General features: G+C 41.1%; 1 protein-coding gene across 1 annotated transcript in view; it reads right to left on the reverse strand.

Annotated features, from left to right (window-relative positions):
* The window catches only part of LOC122925784 (collagen alpha-1(VII) chain-like), a 556,601-nt gene that overhangs the window by 500,585 nt on the left and 30,231 nt on the right, over window positions 1–25,785 (reverse strand). Inside the window, 10 exon segments of the mRNA XM_044277135.1 lie at window positions 4,232–4,378; window positions 5,448–5,579; window positions 6,979–7,120; window positions 7,219–7,352; window positions 11,629–11,787; window positions 16,563–16,682; window positions 16,826–16,972; window positions 18,782–18,898; window positions 19,122–19,277; window positions 20,713–20,829. Of these exon segments, the coding sequence (XP_044133070.1) occupies window positions 4,232–4,378; window positions 5,448–5,579; window positions 6,979–7,120; window positions 7,219–7,352; window positions 11,629–11,787; window positions 16,563–16,682; window positions 16,826–16,972; window positions 18,782–18,898; window positions 19,122–19,277; window positions 20,713–20,829 (1,371 nt within the window).

The following is a 25,785-nucleotide window of genomic DNA, read 5'->3' on the forward strand; positions in this document are numbered from 1 at the left end:
CCAATTTTAGCAGTTTCATGAAGTACAATATGTGACGAAAAAACTATCTCAGATCGGCCTGGGTAAGTCAAAGCATTTTAAAGTTATGAGCACTTAAAGTGACACTGGTCAGATTTGCAAAAAATGGCCTGGTCCTTAAGGTGAAATAGGGCCGTGTCCTTAACGCATCTAAAACACGTGTCTTAATAAATTACCCCATATGATGCAGTCAGCTCGGGTCAGGGGTGCAGCAATTGATCCAGGAGACAAGGCTAACACATGAACCATATTTCCCGGACCCAGCACGGTTGTGTGAATCAGCCCTTACTCTTGAAATTGTTAAAACATATACAAGGTATATGCGCAGACCTTTAAAAATGTGAAAAAAAATAGAAACGGATCCGCATTCGGTTCCGTCTACAATTCCTGTCTGCTTATATACAGATTGACAGAACTGCCTGCCGGAATCCTCTAACGCAAGTGTGAAAGTAGCCTAACATGGTCCGAAAACTATAGACCCTTTTACTTTTAGTTTATTAAAAGGTAACCTTTATTACATTTGTTTAATAAATTAGCTACTGTAAGTGCTTAAACGTTATCAATTTTTTCCGTTCAAGATGATTAGAAAGTGATCTTAAAAGATCTACAGATTGTGTAACTTGCAATATCCCCAATGACACCAAAATAATTGGTAAAACAGGCAGATACAGCCAGCAGTGTTTTTTTTTATTTTATTTTATTTTATTATTATTATGATATCAATCCCAAATGTAACTTGCACTACGGTAGATCAATTGTAGGAAAAACAGTGTCACTGTACTTAAGGGGTTATTCCATGATTAAAGGGTTGCCTCATCTGAGACATTTGTGGCAAATTATTAAGCTGCATTTACATGAGTCAATAATCGTCCAGATTATTGGGAACAACAGTTCCTGAGAACGTCCGTTCCCAACAATCTACGCTTGTTCATCGGGTGATCCTGTCGTTCATGCAGGCACCACCAATCATGGCTTCTGGACAGCAGATCGTGTTGTCTAAACATTAATCTGCTGCTCAGAAATCATGAATTTGTATGAGGGCAAGGGATCACAATAGCGATCCCTCATCCTCATACAGTGGAGGAGATCTCTTCAAGTAAATGCACAGTCTCCTTCACTGAATGAGCAGCCGACTGTTGGGAAGGAACTCTTCCTTCCAGACAATCGGCTGCAGAATCGTCCCGTCTAAATCCAACTTTAGGATATGCCACCAATGTCAGGTGAATCTATTTTCAGAATGGGACCCCTGAAGTGAGCAGAGAGCAGCTGCGCATGAATATCCACTCTCCATTATTTTCTATGGGCTGCCAAAAATAGCCATGTGCTTTCTCGGCTCTCTCCGGCATTCCTATATAACCAAATAGAGCAGTGCTGCTTCACTTTCGAGTAGGCAGCTGATAGGGGAGTGCCTTTTTGCTGCAGGTCTCTCCCTGTGGTTATCACAGCTTCTTAAGGATCTGGTTGGTGGCAGTTGGAGGATGGAACTGAGCATGTTACTGACGTGGACAGAGAGCTAAAGAAAATAACAAACAGCAGGTGGCACTATGCAAATACAATATATTTATATTGAATAATTCAGTGGCTATACTACATTTGTAATTGCATGCAGTTAAAAAATTATTCTGAAGCAGGTGCTGGTTTGAAAAATGTATTATGACATCAATCCCAAATGTAAGGCTACTTTCACACTAGCAGTTTTTGCAGATCCATCATGGATCTGCAAAAACGTTTCTGTTACAATAATACAACCGCATGCATCCGTCATGAACGGATCATGTTGTATTATGTCTTATATAGCCATGACGGATCCGTTTACTATTGTGTCTATTGAGAAAACGGATCTGTCCCCATTGACTTATATTGTGTGTCAGGATAGATCTGTCTTGCTCCACATCACATCACGGACAGAAAATCACTGATTGCAGTGTTATTCTGTTCGCGTGGGGATGCAACCAAATGGAACGGAATGTATTTTGGTGCATTCCGTTTCTTTTAGTTCAGTTTTGTCCCCATTGACAATGAATGGGGACACAACTGAAGCGTTTTCTTCCGCTATTGAGATCCTATGACAGATCTCAGTAGCGGAACTGAAAACGCTAGTGTGAAAGTAACCTAACTTGTACTTCCAACTGAAGTGGAAGAAGATTGAACTTGAGCTGTTCTGTTAGTATCCAAATATTTCTGTATATAATTTCAGGGTACTCGCATTGTCTATGCCACTATAACAATATTCACTTTATCATTTGTCTGACACCAATTGGTGTCAATTTTAAAGGGCTTCTGTCACCCCATTAAACCGTTTTTTTTTTTTTTCTTTACTAATAATCCCTACACTGCGATCTCATCATACATAAGCTAATTAATGATTTTCGTTCAGTAGAATTTGTTAAAAATCGATTTTTGAAATATGTAAATTACCTTGCTACCAGCAAGTAGGGCGGCTACTTGCTGGTAGCAGCCGCATCCTCCGATGGTAATGACGCCCCCTCGGCTTGTTGATTGACAGATCCCGTCCGCTGGTCCTTTCTCTGCTGGCCCTGCCTGTTTTGATTCAATATCTGGCGCCTGCGCCGCGGCCGTACCTCTCTTCAATCTGCGCAGGCGCACTGAGAGGCGGCCACTCGCTTGGCCGCTCGCTCCTCAATGCGCCTGCGCCGGGTGTAGATGTGACATCATCGGCGCAGGCGCATTGAGGATGGAGCGGCCGAGCGAGTGGCTGCCTCTCAGTGCGCCTGCGCAGATTGAAGAGAGGTACGGCCGCGGCGCAGGCGCCAGATATTGAATCAAAACAGGCAGGGCCAGCAGAGAAAGGACCAGCGGACGGGATCTGTCAATCAACAAGCAGAGGGGGCGTCATTACCATCGGAGGATGCGGCTGCTACCAGCAAGTAGCCGCCCTACTTGCTGGTAGCAAGGTAATTTACATATTTCAAAAATCGATTTTTAACAAATTCTACTGAACGAAAATCATTAATTAGCTTATGTATGATGAGATCGCAGTGTAGGGATTATTAGTAAAGAAAAAAAAAAAAACGGTTTAATGGGGTGACAGAAGCCCTTTAAAGCTGTCTTTGCTTTGTGAGGTCGTGCGAAAATAGTGCATAGCTATATTTGGAGCATGTGCAATGTGGTGTACACCTATTTCTGTAAACCAGGGGTTGCGAGTAGAGGTGTGACTTTTCTGTAACTTTTACAAATGTCACAAATTGTAAATCTGTCTTCAGTTCTAAACTCAAAACTTCTCCAAAGGCCAGATAGAAAAAGTAGCGAATTTAAGTGTGTAGAAGTTGCAGAATTTTGACCCAAAAATACTAATAACAGCCAAAAAACAGACATACTTAGGGTGAGAGTTCACATCACCGTTTAGTTTTCGGTTCTTCTGATCCATCAGAAGAAGAGAGACAGGGAAAAAAAAACAGGATCCAGTAAAACAGATCCTGTTGCATCAGTTATGCATAGGATTGCAACAAATCAGATTTTTTACAGGATCCAGTAAAAAACGGATCCTGTTGCATCAGTTGTCATCCGTTTGAACCATTTCCGTCTAATTTTTTTTAGACGGAAACAAAAGTACTGCATGCAGGACTTTTTTTCCCCCTCTAAAAAACGGATCTCAGACGGAAATGGCTCAAACGGATGACAACTGATGCAACAGAATCATAATTTTTTTTTTTTTACAGTATCCAGTTTTTTTTACTCTCTCTTCTTCTGATGGATCAGAAGAACGGAAAGCTAAACGGTGATGTGAACTCAGCCTTAGGGCTCATGCACACGACCGTATGCCCTCCGAGACTACTGTCCTGCACTCATATGATCATATGAGTGCAGGACAATAGTCCCGTGGGCATCCCTGCGGGTAACCTATGATGCTGTGCGCTTGTGTGCGCTCGATGTATGCCGCTCCGGGACATATGGCCTGCTCACCGACCGTATATCTTGGAGGGCATGCGGTCGTGTGCATGAGCCTTTAAGAATGATAAATATCGCCCATAGTGGGTTTTTTTTTAATTTAATTAAAGGATTGTAAGGATCCAGATCACTAGCAATGGCTTCAGGGATCCATTACTACTTTTGCTAAAACATTTTAAAGTAGGTACAGCATTAGATGGCATGACCTCATAAACTGCATGATGTGTCTGTGTATGTACTTCATGTGGTTATACAGATTGCTCTGTAATTGTTACTGATAAGGAAACACATCTTGAATACTCACACGTTTTTGCTGTAAGAAGAACAGGACTTCCTTCTCGGTTTCCAACAATAGATGATACATAAATATTGTAAGTAGTGCTCTCTTTCAAGTCAGGTATTGAAAAAAATGAAGAGTCTGTGCTAACAATCTTTGAGTTTCTAGCACCACCTAGAGATAATAGATAATACATATTGTTTTTCCAGATTTCCTCAATTGCTACCAAATATCAGTTACGTGTTCCAAATAAACAGGGGGGATGGTTTTTCTGAATTATAAAATGAGGTCCTAATAAAACAAGTGGCCATCTCTGATCCCCACTGAAAGTCAATAATAATACTATAACTGTATCTTATCTTAAAGCATTTAAAAATACTGGAACTACTTTTACACTTTATTGTTAGATATTTAGTTTTTAGTATATTTTGTATTTATTGCATGTTTTAGCTGTAATATACTGTATATACATCCTTTTTTCACATGTATACCTAGCTATAATGTTAACGGTTCGTATTACTTTTCAAACTGTATCACGGTATACAATGCATAATTTACATTTTTACTTTTACTGTACAAAATAAAACTATATACTGCTTCGAAAAGAGAATTTTTTATGGGAGCCACAACAGATATGACAAATGATACATGTATTTCCCATAATGACTTATAATATATAATAGGCCCATAAAGATTCCATTTTTAACTGAACAAAGTGGTTCCGTAGGTTATTCTGTCTGTCAAAGAACAACATAAATCAGAGAGAAAAGAACTAATGATTAATGTAAAACATGTATAGGGAGATATTAAACTTTGGGAATAATTTAGCTATTATAAAAAGACCCAAATAAGTTGTATATTGATTAAAATAATTTAATACAATACAGTGAATAATTTATTATAAATTTGTCATAAAAAAAAATCACTCCTTTAGCCCCAAATGCAGTTATATTACTAGAAATACCTTTTTCTGGGAGGAGATTCGTTACTTTTACTGTAAACTGTTAAAATTTTACAAAATCAATAAAAACATTATGATTGAAAAAACAAATTATTTTTATTGCAGTATTTACGTACTTATAGAAACTATAGTGTAAATTAATAAATGTGTGCTAAAAAGCTTTAATTGATTATATATAATATTATTATTACTATTGTTATTGTTATTAGTAGTCTACTAATAACAATAATATATTATTATTATTAATATAATATACAAGTAATAATAATAATAAGACCTTACCATCAAATGGCACCCATGAAATTTTGTAGTGTGTTATTCCAGGTGTTTTCTTCCAAGATAGTTTGAGGTTATTGACTCCAGTATCAATAATCTGCAAGCCTTTAACAGGAAGGAGCTGAACAGGATTGGAGTCTGCAAAAATAAATGAACAACGAAAAGTTAGGAAGACTGAAGCCATGATCTGATTTAGACTTGGTCATTCGTTCAAGTGGTTGTGAAGCAGTTTGCAGGAAAAATGGGGTTTCCTTTAGAGCTGCTATTGTCATGAACAAAGACAGGGTAGACTTACCTCATTTGGTTACGAGTACAACATCCTTAATCAATGGGGTGTAGTTCAGGCCATAAAGAATAGAGATTCCAGTAGGAAGAACAGTGCCATGGTATGTAAGGGGTTATTCCATGATTAAAGGGGTTGCATAATCTGAGACATTGGTAGCATTGGTGATGCCACGAATGCCATATAGGTGTGGGTTTTCGAGGTGGAAACAATACCTTTCTTACTTTGATGGCATATCCTAGCAATATGCTATCAAAGTCCCAGATGACACAACTCCGTTAATGTAAAGAGTAAGCAGCTGAGGAAATATGTCCCTTCTCAAAGTGAGTGCATTTTTGCTGCAGTTCTCTCCCTGTAATTGTCACTAATTCATTTGAAGGATGGAACTAAGCAGGTTACTGAGGTGGGCAGAGAAATAACGGAAGGAGCAGTTGGTGCAATACAGAAATAATATATTGAATAACTCAGTGGCTATACTAGGTTTTTAATTACATGCCATTAAAAAAATATTCAAATGCATGTGCAGCCTTAAAATTGTTTGAATATTTTTCATTGGAGAACGTCTTTACTATAGACGTTTCTTTAGGAAATTGGGCCTAAAGGTAGGACAGAAATATGCAGGACCTCTGATTTGGGTGTATTCAGGACCCTTGGATTGGGTTCAGCTGTCACTGAATGGAGGCTACTCCCCTACAGTGAGGTCCAGATTCCTGTACAGTGGTAAAATGCTTAAAAAGTGGTGCCACTTAGAAAACCCCCTAAGTAATAGACCTGTCAAATCCATTCTGTTATCATAGTGGGTCCACACACTCTGTATTACAGTAATTTATACATTGGACTATGGGTTCATGTAAAAAAAAAAACTTTAGAGCATGTCCTATTCTGATCTGAGTAACAAATCTGAAAAGCCTTTAATATGGAGCAGTCCGTGATCTCCTTGGACTGCACCCATGGCACCCGGAGCTGCCAGCATGAAATTAATCTGTATACTTTTGGCCATGCCTTAAAGCTCGGAACCTGGACATCGGAGCGATTTTCTTGAGATCCGGTGATGTAACAGACTCCCCATGGAAGCCTCCACCTAGCAGTGCAGAAATATAAACAAACAGCTCTTGCCCTGCATAATTCAGCACAGGGCAAGGGGGATAATTGGAGCATAAAAAGCTCTAATGCTCCACTCATTCATGGTGAACCTGAATAACCCCTTTAAGCCATAAACTATAAAATAAGCTTTTTTGTATACCTGAGACTTACCTGTGCTTTGAACCAGAGTGGCTGGTGGACCTTCAGTGTTGCTGTAAACTGCCTGAACATTCATAATGTACCGGTTGTTTGGCTGTAAATTTGTAATATGGTATGACCGGATATTTGCAGCCAGGTACTGACTTTTAGGTGTGTCTGTAATGATAAGAACAAGGTGTCTTTTATGAATACATTTGTGTCCTTTATACAGGTCATTGGTTACATCGTACATTGTGAAATGTAAGAATAAATATTATAGTAACCTGAAGTTGCAGGGCTCCAGGACACTTTATATTCAGTAGCTCCAATGGTGGAACTCCAGGCCAGAGAAATGGAAGTGCTGGTGTATCCAGTTACCTTGAAGTTAGACACATATCCAAGAGGTGCTATGCAATACCAAAAATTGAATGCAGTTAATACCAAGCAAGGTGCACTGTGCCCTACTTGTAGTTATATTTCTAGCAGCATGTTACTTTGATACCATAAAACCAATGTACCAGTTACAATAAAATCTATGGGGGGACTTTATCAAGCTGTGCACTCAAGAATTCTTTCTTTAAAAAGTCACACAATAGGGCTTTAGCAACTTTTTGAGGTGACTTGCAAAACACTTTTGCAACTTTTTGCATTTTTACACCACTCACTCAAGTTTTAAAAAGTACAGTAGGATTAAAAGTGGGGATGGTTAGCTATGGTAATGACTTTCACTCCCCATTTATAACTGGGACTTTTTTTTAAAAGTCACAAAGAAAGTCCTACTCCAGTAGGGGGATGGTGCAGAAAAATAGAGCAGTCTTTCTGGACAAAAAGAGTCAGGTTTAAAGATGAGACAAATTTAAGAAGTAATGTCTGTTGTTTGATAAATTTGGCAAAAAGTACATCAATGCACGCTCAAGGAAAATTGACTTCAAATATTACTCTCATGATAAATTTCTCCCTGTGTTTAGATTAATAAATGCTCAGGCAGAGGGGTTTCTGGGAGCAGTATATTGATGATCTTTCTTCTAGATCAGGTATGCTCAACCTGTGGCCCTCCAGCTGTTGCAAAACTACAACTCCCAGCATGACCTAATAGATGTAGGCTGTTCAAACATGCTGGGAGTTGTAGTTTTGTAACAGCTGCAGGACCACAGGTTGGGCATCCCTATTCTAGATAGGTCATCAATATCTGGGGGTTCAACTCCCAGGACCCAGGCCTATTTTGTGTTTTGTTTACATAGCCTTTGTGCAGCTCAATCCAAGTGAATGGTTGCAATACCAAGCATAGCTGCAATACAATGTACAGCACTGAGCTTGGTGTACTGTGAAGATGCTGCAGCACTCACCAGTAATTTTCTCACTTCACCAGACAACGGCAAATACTTTTTTGTGCCACTAATACACGCCACAAAGGGCATTAGAACATATAACTGCACCGTTGAATGGCAAATAATATATTTTATTTTTTTACACTACTACACGCCAAAAAAGGCTTTAGAACATATAACTGCACTGCTAAATGGCAAATAGGCCTTTATTTTTTTCCACTTAAACACACCTCAAAAGGCTTTAGAACATATAACTGCACCGTTGAATGGCAAATAATATATATTTTTTTGCCACTAATCAGGGGTGTTGCTGGGGTCTAAAAAGATCCAGGGCCCAAGCCCCAATGCATATGGCCCAAATCTTTAAGTCGACCAATCGTCGCCCCCCCCCCCCAACCCCCGCAGACACTAGCACTGAAGACTTCAACTTCTCTCAGCCGCCTCGTCTCTGCAGAGTGTGACACACGGACATCTTAGCTTCCTCACTTTTCTGTACCCCTGAATACTATCCTGAAGAAAAATGAGTGCCATACAGAAAATTTTCCCCATAGTAATAGTGCTCCTCATAGTCCCACCAATAGTAATTTCCTTCTAGAATGCCCTCATTAGTAATACTGCCCCCTACAGGTCCCCCAACAGTGATAGTGCTCGCCAAGAGTGCCCCCATTCATAATAGAAGAGCCCTCCAATATTAATAATGCCCTTACAGAGCCCCAAGTAGAAAAAAAGGCCCCCCTATTGTTCCCCCAGTTGTAATAAAGCTCTTTACAGACCCCTCAGTAGTATTAAAGCACCTCATAGTGCTCTTGGTAGAAATAATGCGTATCCCTCCAATAGAGCCCCCAGTAGTAATAAGAACGCCTAATGTCCACTGATTCTCTTATCTCTAATCATTACCATCATTAACCGCCTTCACGACTGCAATCTGTATATATACGTGATAGCTGCACATACCCCGTGCAGCTACCACGTATATATACGTTCTGGCAGCTCTTTAATCCAAGCGCTGCAAAGCGCTTGGATTAAAGCTTCTGCCCCTGCCCTGTATGCTGTCACGGACAGCATACAGTGCAGTAATGCCGGCAAGGGACCAATCAGAGTGGCCCCTTGCCGGCAATCGATCCAATTGGTTAGTCTGTGCAGACTAACCAATCGGATCGCGGCAGTGAAAAAAATGCCGGTTTCAGGCTCTGATCTGCGCTCTGCAGATCAGAGCCTGAAATCGGTAATGTGTCCTGAAGCCCCCACCCCCCCCCCCCGATCTGTGCCCCCTTGAAGCCCCCGATCTGTGCCCCGTTCTTGTCCTGCCCCCGATGCGGTCCGCCCCCTCCTGCCCCGACCTGTGCCCCCTTCTTGTCCATCATCTTCTCCTGCCACTTCCTCCCGATGCGGTCTGCCCCTTCCTGCAGCCCCTTCCTGTAAGTAGTGAAATGCTGCCCCCCTCTCCCCAGTTTCCAGCGATTCCCCCTGTCCCCTGCCCCCGATGCGGTCCCCCTTCTGTGTGTGAGCAGCGTGTGTCAGCTCTATGCTGACACTGCTGTAACCCCATAGATGCCGCAGTAGCGGCATCCATAGGGTTAATAGAGGGAGGGGGCTCCCTCTCTCTCAACCATCAGGGCTGCTGCGATCGCTTTGCAAAGGCGTCCGGTTGCCATGGTATAGGCGTCCAGTGCTGCCACCTACAGGCATCTCATTGTACTATACTTTGCAATGGAAGAGCATTGCAAAGTATAGTACAACCATCAGCCCCACTGGATCTTCAAGATCCAAGAGGGAACTGATTAAAAAAAATGTGAAAATAATAAAAGTAAAAATAAATAAATAAAAATGTAAAAAATAAATTTCCTTTTCCTATAAAAAAAACAAACAAAAAAAAAACATACATATTAGGTGTCACCGCGTCCGTAACGACCATCTCTATAAATATATCACATCATCAACCCCGTCCAATAAACACCATAAAAAATAAAAACGGTGTAAAAAAATAAGCCATTTTTGTCACCTTACATCACAAAAAGTGCAACACCAAGCGATCAAAAAAGGCGTATATACCCCAAAATAGTACCAATCAAACCGTTACCTCATCCCGCAAAAAATTAGCCCATATTTAAGACAATCGCCCAAAAAATAAAAAAAGCTATGGCTCTCAGACTATGGAGACACTAAAACATCATTTTTTTTGTTTCAAAGAGCCCCTGCACAAGACGATCGGTAGAAAAATAAAAAACATATGGCGTTCAGAAAACCAATCCAGCAAAATCTGCCTTCCAAAAACCATACGGTGTTCCTTTCCTTCCTGCGCCATGCCGTGCGCCCCTACATCAGTTTACAACCACATGTGGGGTGTTTCTGTAAACCGCAGAATCAGAGTAATAAATATTGAGTTTTGTTTGGCTGTTAACCCTTAATGTGTTAAAGAAAAAAAATGTCATAAAATAGAAAATCTGCTAAATAAGTGAAATTTAGAAATTTTATTCTTGTGGAACACCTAAAGGGTTAATAACGTTTGTAAAATTGGTTGTAAGTAACTTGAGGGGTGTAGTTTCTACAATGGGGTCATTTATGGGGGTATACACTATGTAGGCCCCACAAAGTGACTTCAGACCTGAACTAGTCCTTAAAAAGTGGGTTTTGGAAATTTTCTTAAAAATTTTAAGAATTGCTTCTAAACTTCTAAGCCTTGTAATGTCCTAAAAAAAAAAAAAATAACATTTCCAAAATGATGCCAACATAAAGTAGACATGTGGGGAATGTTATGTAATAAATATTTTATGAGGTATCACTTTCTGTTTTAGAAGCAGAGAAATAGAAATTTAGAAAATTGCAAATTTTTTCAATTTTTTGGTAAATTTGGGATTTTTTCAGAAATAAAGGTGATATATATTGACTCAAATTTATGACTGTCATGAAGTACAATGTGTCACGAGAAAACATTCTCAGAATGGCTTGGATAAGTAAAAGTGTTCCAAAGCTATTACCACTTAAAGTGACGCATGTCAGATTTGTAAATTTTGACCTGGACACTGGGGCATCAATGACCTTTGATCATGAAAGGGTTAAGCAGTATGGAAATATAAAAAGTCTTATTTCTGCATCATGTCTTCTGCTCATAATGGAGCCAATGACAGCTATGGCAGAACTTTTCCAAACAGATCTTAAATACTGAATTAATTGGATTTGTCAGGTTTCCACTGAGGTTCTGGTATTTTTATAACAAGAATATCACAGTAGATACCTCTTGTAGTCAGAAGCTCAGGAACATAATATTCTTGGGATATTGTCCAAATGTAAAGTACAATGACAAACCTGACTAGACAAATTGTAAGTTGCTATAAAATAATTCTTTACTACTTACAGGTTCGGACAGTTGTTGAGATTCCAGGTCCCACCGTAGAGCCAAAGAGTACATATAAAGAGATCACATATTCGGTGTTGTGTACCAGGTTTTTTAGCTCAAAGGAAGAAAGCGTGCTATTCAGTGCAAGTTGTCTTGGACGATCTTGGCCAATAAATTCTTTGTTGCGAAAGGAAAAGTAGAAAATGTTTTAATTTACATATGAATGAAAAAAGGGAGTCTACAGTTGTTAGTAAATAAAGCTTAATTACTCCTTAGTTATATGGAATTTAAGGGGGCATTTATTATGAAATATACACCACTTTTTTAGCGTATTAATGCCACAGATTTTGTCTCAATGTTTTCTTGTAGCAAAATATGTGACTTTTTGCAGCTCGCGCCACTTTTCCTGAGTGCTCAGGAAATGGGGTGTGACATGGGCAAAGAAGAGGATGTGCCGGCAGGCCCGTCTCATTTATCATTTTCCAAGCCATAACACTGGCACAATCACCAGCAGCACAGGACTAAGACCGAACTCTAAATCATACATGTTCAATCAAATTACACAATGGATGAAAGATCCTTCTGGGAATGTTCCTCAATGAGAGAGCTTAGGTAGAGATGAGCGAACCACTTGAAATTCGTTTTGGCTAAGTTCTCAAAATTTTTCAAAGAGTTTGGATCAGAATCGATTTGGACCAAACCAAAGCGGCTCCAATTGCCCTGAAAATTGGTGTACAACACCCTTTAGTGTGCTTTAAGAAAACATATCTATTTTCATTCATTTTTTATGAATTTTTTATTTTTCCCTGTGTGGAGATAATATTATGTTATCACTCACTGATGTTTTTGTCCGCTACCCTGCGTATTTTATACGGTTTTTAAAACTTAAACAACTTAAAAATAATTAAATACATTAAGATGCCCTGATACAGAGTTTGAACTAGTATTTAAGGTGTTTCGATTGTAAAACACGTGTTGTACAGTTTTACACTTATTCCAACCCCCCCCCCCCCCCCAAAAAAGTATTTCTGTTAAAATGGGGCCTCCGTTCCTCTCTTCTTACTGCCTGGCTGACAGCTTTCCCTGCTTGTCCCTATTCTAGACACGCAATTCTTCTTCTCTGTAATTCTAGCCTTTTTCTTCACTGTCCCTGGCAGTAGAATACAAGCTTTATTGTGACTCATGACTGCCCCTGACTCCCTAAGATCATTTGTGGCATTTCTGGCAGACACTGTAAGACCCAACCATCCCCATTTACAGCCCAACACAGAATGACATTCTGCTCGTTCTGCTAGGGCACCTCTCTGCCTGCTGCAGCACTGATTGGCTCATTCAGGCTGTCTGTCATCCTGGGAGCCAATCAGAGCAAGTCCTTTCCCCCACTTCCTCTCAGGGTCATGTGAGACCCCTTCTTCTTCCTCCCTAGTGCTTTTTCCCACCAACATGGCGTGGATAAGTAATATGGTGCTATGTGCCATTTTACAGAATTTGTCTCAAACTAACCTAAAAAAGTTTGGGTTCATCTTCTGGCCAAAATGTTGCAAAATTCATAACAAACATCTGTAATCTGAAGTCTATCAGATGAAAATAATAAACTCGCCAACTTAATTTCAAACCATAATGGCCTCTCGTTGGATGACTAAAACAATTGTGAAATTTTAACCAATGGATGTTCGCTTTGGTTAAAACTGTCCATTCTGATCAACTTTAGACTGTATGGCCACCTTTATTTTCTGCTTCTAAATGTTCATAAAATTCAAAGGGGTTTTCCAGTCTCCTGATATTGATGACCTGTCCTAAAGATAGTTAGAGTCTAATACCCGCACCCCCACTGGTCAGTGGTTCCCTGAAGCCTCCAGCATAGGAAGTAGCATTTTGAATATAACAGGAAACACAGCTCCATTCAAAGTTTATTGACCATTAGAGGTTACTGCTAGTGATGGACGAACATCTGCCGGGACTGTTCGCGAACGCGATCAAATGTTCTCGAACCGCAAATTTGCGGCGGGTCCCATTCATTTTAATGGCAGGCGAACCTGAAAAACCTTCAGCTCACATTTGCAGCCAAGAAATAATTACTAGAAGTGCACAAATAGTCCCACAACATGGACAGTGACATACCACATGTATTATTCGAATTTGCAATCTCCATTCATTTTTTTTCAATGCGAAATATCGGCAATATAATTTTTGCGTACGCGCATGTGCAAATGCACTATACAGTACCCAAATGCACTATAAAGAAAGTATATTGGTATATAACGCCCCACTTCAATCAGTTTTTTTGTGGGATGACTGGTATATCACACCAGTAGAAATTATTTGTTCCAATAACGCTTGTCCCTCTATATGCCTGCATTATCACAGCAGAACCGCACACAACTGCCGCACAAAACAAATGCACGATAATATACTTTCTAACATAGAAAGTATATTATAACATTGTACAAGGAAGGCAATCCATTATAATATACATAAAGATAAAACGTAACCATTAATAATGTTACTTTGAAGGTCCATACACACCTCCGTAAGTGTTTTGCGGATCCGCAAAACACGGACACCGGCAATGTGCATTCCGCAATTTGCGGACCGCACATCACTGGCACTATAATAGAAAATGCCTAATCTTGTCTGCAATTACGGACAAGAATAGGACATGTTCAATGTTCAAAGCACGGATGCAGAAGTGCAGATCTGCAAATGCGGATGCGGACAGCAAATTCCGGCCCCATTGAAAATTAATAGGTCTGCACCCGTTCTGCAAAATTGCAGAACGGATGCGGACCCATTTTGCGGACTTGTGAATTGAAAAGATATCCCTCAAAATGAAAATAAATTAAATTATTAAAGTTAAGCAAAAAGCATAGATGTGGTAGGCAATAACAAGTGCTCAGCGGCACTAAATCAGGTGCTCGGCGGCACCAAATCAGAAAACATATGTCCTACCACAATCCGGGGGGTTCCAGTGCACATAGATGAATCCAGGAAAGAAAGCAAAAAAACATCCATCCCTGGGCTAGATGATGATGCGGTATTGAAGGACCGGGTGGGCAAAGAACTGTCCCTGATATTGCCCTACAGGGGGGTGCTATTCTGGCCCTGATAGCCTAACCACAGACCACCCTCCCTGATCAGAGCGACCCCGTCCGGAACCTTACCCTATATAAAAATGGCCCTAGTAAGCCCCTGGCCCATAGGCCCCTGACTTCCAGGTGATCACTATATAGATCTATGTGTTTTTGCCTCATTATAAAAGCATATTATAAGTATATTGCACCCCTCTGTGTATCACACCTATTGATAGCACACCAATACCAGTCCTTAAAAGGACTTTTGTGGCCCTATTAGCTAGCGTTTGGTGTCCCTAACAGCCTGTCCCTGCTCCACACAGCAACCTCTCTCTACACTGGCAAAGCACTGAATGTAAAATGGTGGCCAGATCAGGTTTATTTATAAGGTAGGGGGTACGTCCATGTGCTGAAATGTCTCAATTGGCTGTCCTGTACCACCTGATGGATGTGTCATGGGTCAAAGTTCTTTATAATGTAAAAGAATATGGTGGGCGGCGAACACACAAAGTTCGCCGGGAAAAGACCGCTGGGCGAACCGCAAGGCCATCTGTAGTTACTGCATCTCAGCTCAAATTAAATTGAATGGGAGATGAGTTGCAGTAAGCTTGCACAGCTAATAAACACTCAGGATAGGTCATTAATGTCAGGAGCCTGTAAAAAAAACTGTATTCCAATGCACCACTAACTGTGGCAGTGTATTAAATCACAGGCAGCGCTACTGTAGTCAAACTCTGTTTGTGAAAAGCTTACTGAATCACTAGGATGTATTTTTACTACTTAAAGCTCACTCTTAAATATCTGTCACAGGCGTTCCCGTGACAGGTGGCAGGAGATTGGTGTGACTGGCAACACGTAATTTGATCTGACATGTTTTCTGTTTGGATCAAAAGACGTTCTGTGTTTCTGGTGCTTGCCACACCTTCTTTCCCCAGGTGTGGCTATTATGGTTATTTAACCTTCTCTATTTATTGTTGTTTCTCCCACTATGCTATGTGGTTTAAATCTTCTGTTAGAGTTGTGGATAGCTGGTGTGTGGATCTCGGCTGAGTTCCAGGTGCTGCCATAGCCACTTGAAGTTAAGTGTTTTCTTTCCCTTTTGTATTTTGTCTGGGTTATTTTGTGTGTAGCATTTCCCTGTCATTTGTATTGAGGCCTGAGGGAGACTCATGTGGAACAGGTTGTCTCAGTCCTGACATTAGTACCAGGGTCCTATAGGGTGAGTTAGGACATTAGGTATTTCTGTGTATGAACTCACCTACCTCTGGGGTCTAATCATACTGGTAGTTAGTCAGGACTTTGATTAGGGTTTTACTAGGAGGTGTCCATCTCCTTTCCCTAGTTTCCAGGCCTTACTCCCTCACCTCTTTCCCTCCTATGTTAGGTGTGGTGTTTCCCTCCCACACCCGAACGTGACAATATCCCCCTGACATGTTTAATTGCATCTAAAGTACCCTCAAAGGTGATAGCTAGGGTGCCAAGAGTCAGATCCCTGCCGATCTGATTTTGATGATCTACCCTAAGGATAGGTCCACAGTATCTGAAGCCCAAGAAAATCCCTTTAAGATGCAGCAGATTTCACTGCAAAAATTTCTGCGGCTGAAAATCGTTTCTATTCATTGAATGGGTCATGCACCATAAAACCTTATTCCTACACTGGAAATGTGTTGCATCAAGATTTTGAAGCCAAAATTAGGAGTGGTTGCAAAGAAGATAAGTATACATTTTCATTATATTCCCCATGTTTAGGATCCACTCTTAATTTTGGCTTTTAATTACTGATGCATAAGCAATACATGTAAAGCCTTTGATACATTTTATATATCTATGTGTATTTTCAGTACTAACCTGTACTTATATACAAATCATTTTAAGACTTACCTGGAGTTGGGCCCCATGCCAGTCGATATCCTGTAGCACCCTGTACTGCATTCCATGATATCACAGCTGTATTGATAGTCACTGCACTCACTTTCAGACTCTGTACATAGCTTGAAGCCACTACAAATATTATGGTCATGAAAAGAATGTATGCAATTAGTAAAATACACTCAAAAGAGGATTCATAGTTTACTATAGACTACAGTATATTAAGCCTCATACCATAAACTGTTCATTAATACTTGAAGTAAATGTATACTCACAGGTTGTAGCTTTAGCGGTAACCACAGGGCCCTCTGTGTCTACAAAGATCGGATTGATAGTTACTGTACACTCAGTGTCAGGATGCAGTCCCTGAATCAGGTACTGAGAGTAACTATCTGCCAGGTTGACATTTTGATTAAATCCCTCTGCATGATAAAAATATATTAGTATATAATTTGTGTTTTAACTTCTGTATGAAATCTTTAAGCTCATCAGTAAGAGATAGACAAATTCAGTAGCCTAATAAATAACACAAGACATAACCATAGGAACAATAAGTTCAAAATCCTAACCTCTATAATTAGCAAGATGCCACTGTATTTTTTAAAGTTTTTAGCCTAGTGTTTCCCAACCAGAGTTCCCGGGTCAAGTGTTCCCCAGAAACAGCAAAATCTGTCAGTTTTAGGCCACATGCACACGACTGTGGTGTGTTTTGCAGTCCGCAAATCGAGGATCCGCAAAACATGGATGGCGTCCGTGCGCGGTCCGCAATTTGCGAAATGGCACGGACAGCCTTTACATATAACTGCATATTCTTGTCCGCAAAGCGCGGACAAGAATAGGACATGTTATATTTTTTTAGCGGGGCCACAGAACGGAGCAACGGATGCGGACAGCACACGGAGTGCTGTCTGCATCTTTTGCGGCACTATTTAAGTGAATGGGTCCGCATCCGAGCAGCCAAAACGACGCCTCGGATGCGGACCAAAACAATGGCCGTGCGCGTGAGGCCTTAGAGTAAGCATAGCAAACTGCTTTTCAGCTGTTCAAAAAGGCTTGATAAAGAAGTCAGCACACCTCAGACAGAATACAGTACCGCATGTTTCCCCAGTAATAAGGTTGGAAATAGCTGAAACACATTGTTTTTGGCATTTTTTCCCGTCTTTTGAGGCTTTTTTTAATTTTCCACATGTGCTTTTTTGCAGAACAATTACCAACTCCTGATGTTAGCTGAATGTCTATAAGAAGTTTGTAATGCAGGACACACAAACTTTTTGGTAGTGGTGTTTTTTTTCCCCATTTGTGTACTTTTTTTTCTAGGTAATTTTTTTATGCAAAATGTTCAAGCAATGGTCTCTTTGTATTCAAAAGTGTGAAAAGAAAATATGTGTGTAAAGGAGTCCTATCAACTCCTTTAAAATAGGGTACTATTCATAATGCCTCAAGAATGCAACCCCTCTAAGTTGGAAAAACAGGACCAAGTGGCTCCATTTAGTAATTTAGTATGTAAGGTGCCAAAGATGAGTTCATATGGTACCACTAGGCTAATTTACATAAAGAACTGCTTTTTTGAGGGGAGGGCACTCAGCAGGTACAGGTCCACCAACTGGCTTTTCTTTCTTAGAGCTACAATTGTATGGGCCCTTTTTTACATAGGCAGAGGTTCGGACAGTTATCAATAATGAGCATGTGTATCAATGCTCCTTGCCAATAATTGGCCCATGTAAAGATGGAGCCAATCACCTAACAAAGGAGCAAACAATCAAATATATTTCATGTGCTAGATAAAATCAATGTTTGACTGCATCCCCCTATGTAAACAGGGATGTGCTGTCAACAAACAATTAATATGAATGGGGAAGAAGAAGAACGATCGTAGTAGTGGTCATTCATCTCCTTGTAGGACTGCTGCATACAAATGCAGCTGTACTCCAATTTAATGATAAGAAAGGTTTGTCTGAACATCACTTGTCTTTTGGAAAAAGAAAGTATTTGGTTAAAATGCATCCTGTGTATACATTGTGGACCATTCCCCTCCAATTTGGGCTATTAGTGGATTCTTTTGAAATATGCAGGATTCAACAATTAATAAGTTAAGCAGCATTGTGATATTCCTGGGCTTTGGCAAATGGCTACATACTGTGTACCTTACAGCATTATCCCAAATTAAGGAATCTGTTACCTATTTATTAAGCAGTTGAAATACAATAACCAATACTAGAATGTGATCCTACCTGCAGATGACCAAGTAAGTCGATAGCCTGTGGCTCCCTGAACCGGAGTCCAGTGTGCTCGAATAGTTCCTGTTGTGATATTCTGTAGTGTCAAATTTTTGACAGAAAGCAACTTCACTAAAAAAAAAAAAAAAAAAAAGTTAAATAAACCATAAGCACAGTGTGAACAGCTGCTTAATGAATCTAGAAACGCACTGCAGTAAAGTAGACCACTTTAATGGATTTTTACGCTAAAGTTCACTATTGCACTGTAAAAACAAGTCTGTCTTCATAGTCAACATATTAGGATGAGGTGTGAATACTATAAAAAACAATCATAAAAGCTATACAGCTGACTTACATGTACGGCCCACTGCTGACACCGGTTGGCTAGGTCCTTCAGGATAAACGGCGTAGATGCTAACAGTGTATTCTTTATCCTCCTCTAAGTTATCAATAATGTGTGATGAGACGTCTCCATTTAAAATGTGTTCATATGTAAATCCAGGTCTGTTAGCTAAGAAAGCAGAAAATTTTATTTCCATAGAGGAAAAGTAGTAATCTTCATCTTCATCAGGTTTACATATATCCATGCTACCCACAAGAACAGTTCTCATAAAGCGAGTATCACTGGTGCAAAGTGATTTTGCTCCCCTATCACTGTCATAGACTTTCTATAGATTATAGTATTTTGCTGGCTGATTTACTGTTATCTGTTGACAGACAGGTTTGCATTCTTTTTCAGCAACCACTCTCCAATACAGATAAAGGGTTTTTCCCAGAATGACAGCTTACCACCTTTCTGATCGGTGGGACTGGCCATAGACCATACAGGGAAAATCCCCTGTGGGCTGATGCCCAGGAGGCCAATTGAGCCATCGTCACAGCTGGTTACACAAGGATCTGATGCTATCAGCATTAATGTAAGAGCATCAGGTAGTCATGCTCCTGGCCAATGTTCGCAGGTGCCCTTCTGAACTCAACTGTATCACTGTCCTCAGCACTGTGGTGAGGATGGCAGTATATTGTGCTGCACTATGGTAGTTGCTTCTGCTGAGGCAGTATTTTGTGCTGTGCTACAGAATCGCGGCCCTGCCTACTTCTGTTGTCCCTGCCTACTTGTGTTGCCTTGCCTTCTGTCAGTTTGGTTACGCCAACAACATGGGCCACTTTTAGATTATTTTTTTCAGGGCCTCTTTAAATTCTAGTCCACCCTTGGCGAGACCCGACAGTAGCACCTTTACTGTTCACAAGAAACAAGAAGAAGGGACTGTGTTCCCCATCTGAATGGAGAGGAGATCACACATGTATATCCCCTTTAAACACCATGGAACAAATAGATAACTGAGCACTGTACTTGGCTATATTTGGCCCTCACATAGCATTCAGAGCGGCAGTGTGCATGCAGACCACCACTCCATTCATACAGGAGACACTGGATCCACCTTCTCAAGGTCGGTGGGGGTCCCAGTGATAAAGCACTTATCATTTTCATTCTGGGAATGCTCCTTTATTTCCCTTGTAAAGTAACTACTATAAAACAATAAAACTGATGGGACCCAGAGCAAAACCCAGTAGCCCTTGAAACTGGCCGGGTGAAGTGAGTGAAGAACACAGATTGTTTTTATAAAAGGCTTTTATACAAGTTTTAATTGTGCGAGTATAACAATAAATGGAGATTTAAAAGTGTAAGTGGATCCCACTCAGGGTGTTTGTTCCTTTGCCTCCTGATTGCTCATTCAGATATTTCCTGGAACACTGTAAGTGTGAACACAGGTCTGAAGATGCTGCGCACAGATAGTACATTCGAAGACATTTTGCTCTGAGTCCAATCAATTTTATTGTTTCAGAAGGTCCACAATCACAAGAGACTATTGGGACTTGTTTTGAGTGTAATTTTTTAATTCGATTTTTACAGTCTGTGAAAGTAACTTTTATGTGATATTACTTACATCTTGGAATATAAATTTTGTAACCATCAAGTTTTCCCAAAGGAAGAGTCCAGGCCACCTTTAAGCCAAAAAGTCTCTCTTCTATTATACGGAAATTAGTTACTGGAGGCACCGGAGCTTTTAATGACAAGAAGAAATGAATCTTATATAAACATCTTCACAAATCTGAGAACAACTTTTGTAATCAAGATTAGTGGTTTAATTATTAAAATGAACTCAACTAAAAGTAAATTGCATTTTGGTGGAATATATAAAAAAATTATAAAATATTTCAGAACATGCATAAAATGCAGAAAATAATTTTCTTATTATTAAAAACACAAAGTAAAAGCAAAATGGAAGAGAAGAGTAGAGAAAAACTATTAACAACATTTTTAATAGATCCAGCGCCTTGGAATTTAAAATACAAAGTAACTTTTATTTACATGAATTAAAAACTCCATGGTGTCCTCGGGAGCACACGTTTCGTGCAGATTACACTTCATCAAGCCCTAGTGAGGACATTCTCCAGGAGAAATTTAAAAAACAAACTGACCAATGGAGTGGAAAGTAAACTCGATGTATCACCGCCCCTCTCCTGCAGTTGTCCGCATGGCTGGCTCATTAGACAAAATATATTTGGTTTTATATTTTTTATTCATGCCATTACAAATATAGGCTTCAAATATAATCATTATACAATGTATGTTTATATTTTGCCTGACACACAATTATTGTGTGTCTTTATAGCGTGTTTTTAACTTAGGAGAGCTTCATTGGGCTTTTACATCTATGCCCTTAAAGGGTTTCTACCACATCGTTTTGACAAATTTAGCTGTCAGACACTAGCGATCCGCTAGTGTCTGCTCTACCAAACAATGCTATTATGGGCGTCCTTCCAGCACGCCCATCTCCTCTGGAATGCGATCCTACCTCTGAGTCAGCGGACGAATTCTCGTGCCTGCGCCGTGCGCGTCTGTCTTCGGCGCAGTAAATGTCTCACCGCTGCCTGCACAGACATCTCGGTCATCGGCGCAGGCGCAGTGAATGTCTCACCGCTTCCTGCACAGACATCTCCACTGCGCCTGCGCCGATGACCGAGATGTCTGTGCAGGCAGCGGTCAGACATTTACTGCGCCTGCGCTGAAGACAGATGCACCGAAGACAGAGGTAGGATCACATTCCAGAGGAGATGGGCGTGCTGGAGGGACGCGCTGGGCGGCATTTTGTGAAGGTAGACCGAGCCTCTAGGTGCTGAAAAGACGCCCCCATAGCACTTACAGGCTCATTAGCATATCAATAAAAGTAAGTTTTTTATGGAAACGGCTGCACAAAAAGCTATTATAATAGCATTGTTTGGTAGAGCAGACACTAGCGGATCGTTAGTGTCTGACAGCTAAATTTGTCAAAACGATGTGGTAGAAACCGTTTAAAGAGAGTCTTTCACCTAAAATGACCATTATACACCACAAACATCATGATATCCATTACATTCCCCATATTATAATCTTACCTTTCATATTGCTGTCCGTTGCCTATTCTCTCTTAAAAACGCTTTTAATCCATATGCTAATTAGGTTCTGAAGGTGCCCAGGGGCGGTGTTTATGCGGCCGGTGCCCAGGCTCCACGGCGCTGTTCAAATCAAACCCCTCCCCTTTCACCCCTCTGGCCCGCCCTCGGTTCTTGAGATACCATCCTCCAGTCAATGACAGATCCGGCGCCTGCGCCTGCGCACTCCATTACCCACTAGGGCAGAGGCAGCAGAGCGTTTAATGCGCATGCGCCGGCCCGTACATCCCGATATTTTGGCAGTTTACTTCCGCCGGCTAGATCGGGCCGGCGCATGCGGATTAAACGCTCTGCTGCCTCTGCCCTAGTGGGTAATGGAGTGCGCAGGCGCAGGTGCCGGATCTGTCATTGACTGGAGGATGGTATCTCAAGAACCGAGGGCGGGCCAGAGGGGTGAAAGGGGAGGGGTTTGATTTGAACAGCGCCGTGGAGCCTGGGCACCGGCCGCATAAACACCGCCCCTGGGCACCTTCAGAACCTAATTAGCATATGGATTAAAAGCGTTTTTAAGAGAGAATAGGCGACGGACAGCAATATGAAAGGTAAGATTATAATATGGGGAATGTAATGGATATCATGATGTTTGTGGTGTATAATGGTCATTTTAGGTGAAAGACTCCCTTCAAAGGGAGTCTGTCACCAAAATATGACGTTATACACCACTTACATGGCTCTCTAGCACACCTATCCATGATTCTAATGGTACCTTTGCAATTTTCTTCTGACTTTCACCAGCAGGAAAAAACGACGTTTAATCCATATGTAAACGAGGGCTCGCAAGTGCCCGGGGGTGGCATTCGGTATGTAAGTGGCCAGGCTGCTCTGCCTTCCTGTTACATAACTCCTCCCCAGCCTCTTCCTTGGCCCGGCATGTAGGGATGCCGTGCCCACAATGGGCATCACAGTGTGCATGCCCGGGCCAGCGGTGCACTGCGCACACGTGGGATATCGGCCGGTCCTGTGGATGAAGCAAGGGACTTGCAGGGCGGGCCAAGGAAGAGGCTCGTTTTTCCTGCTGGTGAAACCATTAGAATCATGGATAGGTGTGCCAGAGAGCCATGTAAGTGGTGTATAACGTCATATTTTGGTGACAAACTCTATTTAAATCAGCCACGACCTACTCATATGCTGTGGCTCCCATCTTGGCACATGTTCACACACAGATATGCATTGATCCCAAACAGCCCCACTGTATGCATATGTTATGGTCTTTAGCTTAGTATGTGTTCACACACAGAACTGTGGGCGAACTCAAACGGTGGTACTACATGTACCAACCTTAAGCAGTGGATAATTATAGGTTTTTTTTTTGTAATACTTTGCCTAATCTGGTTATTACTACTATCTTTATTGCTTATGCCAGTGGATGTACATCAAATATGATCAGTACTCATTTTTAAATACTTGCACTTGCACACTAACATGAGAAGTTTTCCCCACCTGAGATTTTGTCTAATGATCCAGCCATGCGGACAGCTGCAGGAGAGGGGCGGTGATACATCGAGTTTACTTTCCACTCCATTGCTCAGTTTGTTTTTTAAATTTCTCCTGGAGAATGTCCTCACTAGGGCTTGATGAAGCGCGATCTGCGTGAAACGCGTCCTCTGAGGTCACCATGGAGTTTTTTTATTCATGTAAATAAAAGTTACGTTTTATTTTAAGTTCCAAGGCACTGGATCTATTGAAAATGTGTTACTAAAGTCTCTCATGACCCCAGATCCGGGGGATTCATCCGTGCTGCCTCTTTCTTCATATTATGGGAGTGTCTGGATTACAGAAATTTAGGGTGAGCTGTGCAAAAAATGTTGTTGTTTTACTGTTTTTTCTTGCTATTAATAAAACAGTTTGTTTATGATAGACCATAATAGCCATTATAGTAATTCATTGTTTTAGGTCTGCTCGCCTTCATGGATGATGATCTAGTGAGCAGTAATGGTTGCTTATACACTGTGAGGGAGTGACAGGCCTCATACATGATCAGAGGTGAAGCTAGAAGTGACTGGCCCCCACAGCAAATCTTTGTATGGGTCACCCCCCAACGCGTGCTTCGCAACTCCCCCCTCCTGTGTAAACCCCGCTCCTTTGGCTAGTCACAATTTAGACCAGACCAGGCTGCCACGCCATCCTTTTCCTATATAATATATACAGTACAGACCAAAAAATAAAGTAAAATGCAATCTTTAAAAAAATTCCCCAGAAAGTGTACATAGCCGTTAACTCGGTATTGACGTAGAGTGACAAACAACTGATAAAGCTGCAAGATGTACAGTACAGACCAAAAGTTTGGACACACCTTCTCAGTCAAAGAGTTTTCTTTATTTTCATGACTATGACAATTGTAGATTCACACTGAAGTCATCAAAACTATGAATTAACACATGTAGAATTATATACATAACAAAAAAGTGTGAAACAACTGAAAATATGTCATATCCTAGGTTCTTCAAAGTAGCCACCTTTTGCTTTGATTACTGCTTTGCACACTCTTGGCATTCTCTTGATGAGCTTCAAGAGGTAGCAAGAAAAGACCGGCACTCACTGTTTCTTGAAGAAAGAAAATCTTTATTGTCACATTAGATCGTGACGCGTTTCGACTCTCGTCTGGAGCCTTTCTCAAACGTGAAGGATTACATCCTTCACGTTTGAGAAAGGCTCCAGATGAGAGTCGAAACGCGTCACGATCTAATGTGACAATAAAGATTTTCTTTCTTCAAGAAACAGTGAGTGCCGGTCTTTTCTTGCTATTATCCTGGGATCGTTATCTCGGACGCGAGCACCACGCAATTTATTACGGAGTGCCGGCTGATCATTATTTGTGAGCTTCAAGAGGTAGTCACCTGAAATGGTCTTCCAACAGTCTTGAAGGAGTTCTCAGAGATGCTTAGCACTTGTTGGCACTTTTGTCTTCACTCTGCGGTCCAGCTCACCCCAAACCATCTCGATTGGGTTCAGGTCCAGTGACTGTGGAGGCCAGGTCATCTGGCGCAGCACTCCATCACTCTCCTTCATGGTCAAATAGCCCTTACACAGCCTGGAGGTGTGTTTGGGGTCATTGTCCTGTTGAAAAATAAATGATGGTCCAACTAAACGCAAACCGGATGGAATAGCATGCCGCTGCAAGATGCTGTGGTAGCCATGATGGTTCAGTATGCCTTCAATTTTGAATAAATCCCCAACAGTGTCACCAGCAAAGCACCCCCACACCATCACACCTCCTCCTCCATGCTTCACGGTGGGAACCATGCATGTAGAGTCCATCCGTTCACCTTTTCTGCGTCGCACAAAGACACGGTGGTTGGAAGTTTGGACTCTTCAGACCAAAGCACAGATTTCCACCTGTCTAATGTCCATTCCTTGTGTTCTTTACCCCAAACAAGTCTCTTCTGCTTGTTGCCTGTCCTTAGCAGTGGTTTCCTAGCAGATATTCTACCATGAAGGCCTGATTCACACAGTCTCCTCTTAACAGTTGTTCTAGAGATGTGTCTGCTGCTTGAACTCTGTGTGGCATTGACCTGGTCTCTAAT

Source organism: Bufo gargarizans, chromosome 2 (assembly GCF_014858855.1).
Source record: "Bufo gargarizans isolate SCDJY-AF-19 chromosome 2, ASM1485885v1, whole genome shotgun sequence".
Lineage (NCBI taxonomy): Eukaryota > Metazoa > Chordata > Amphibia > Anura > Bufonidae > Bufo > Bufo gargarizans.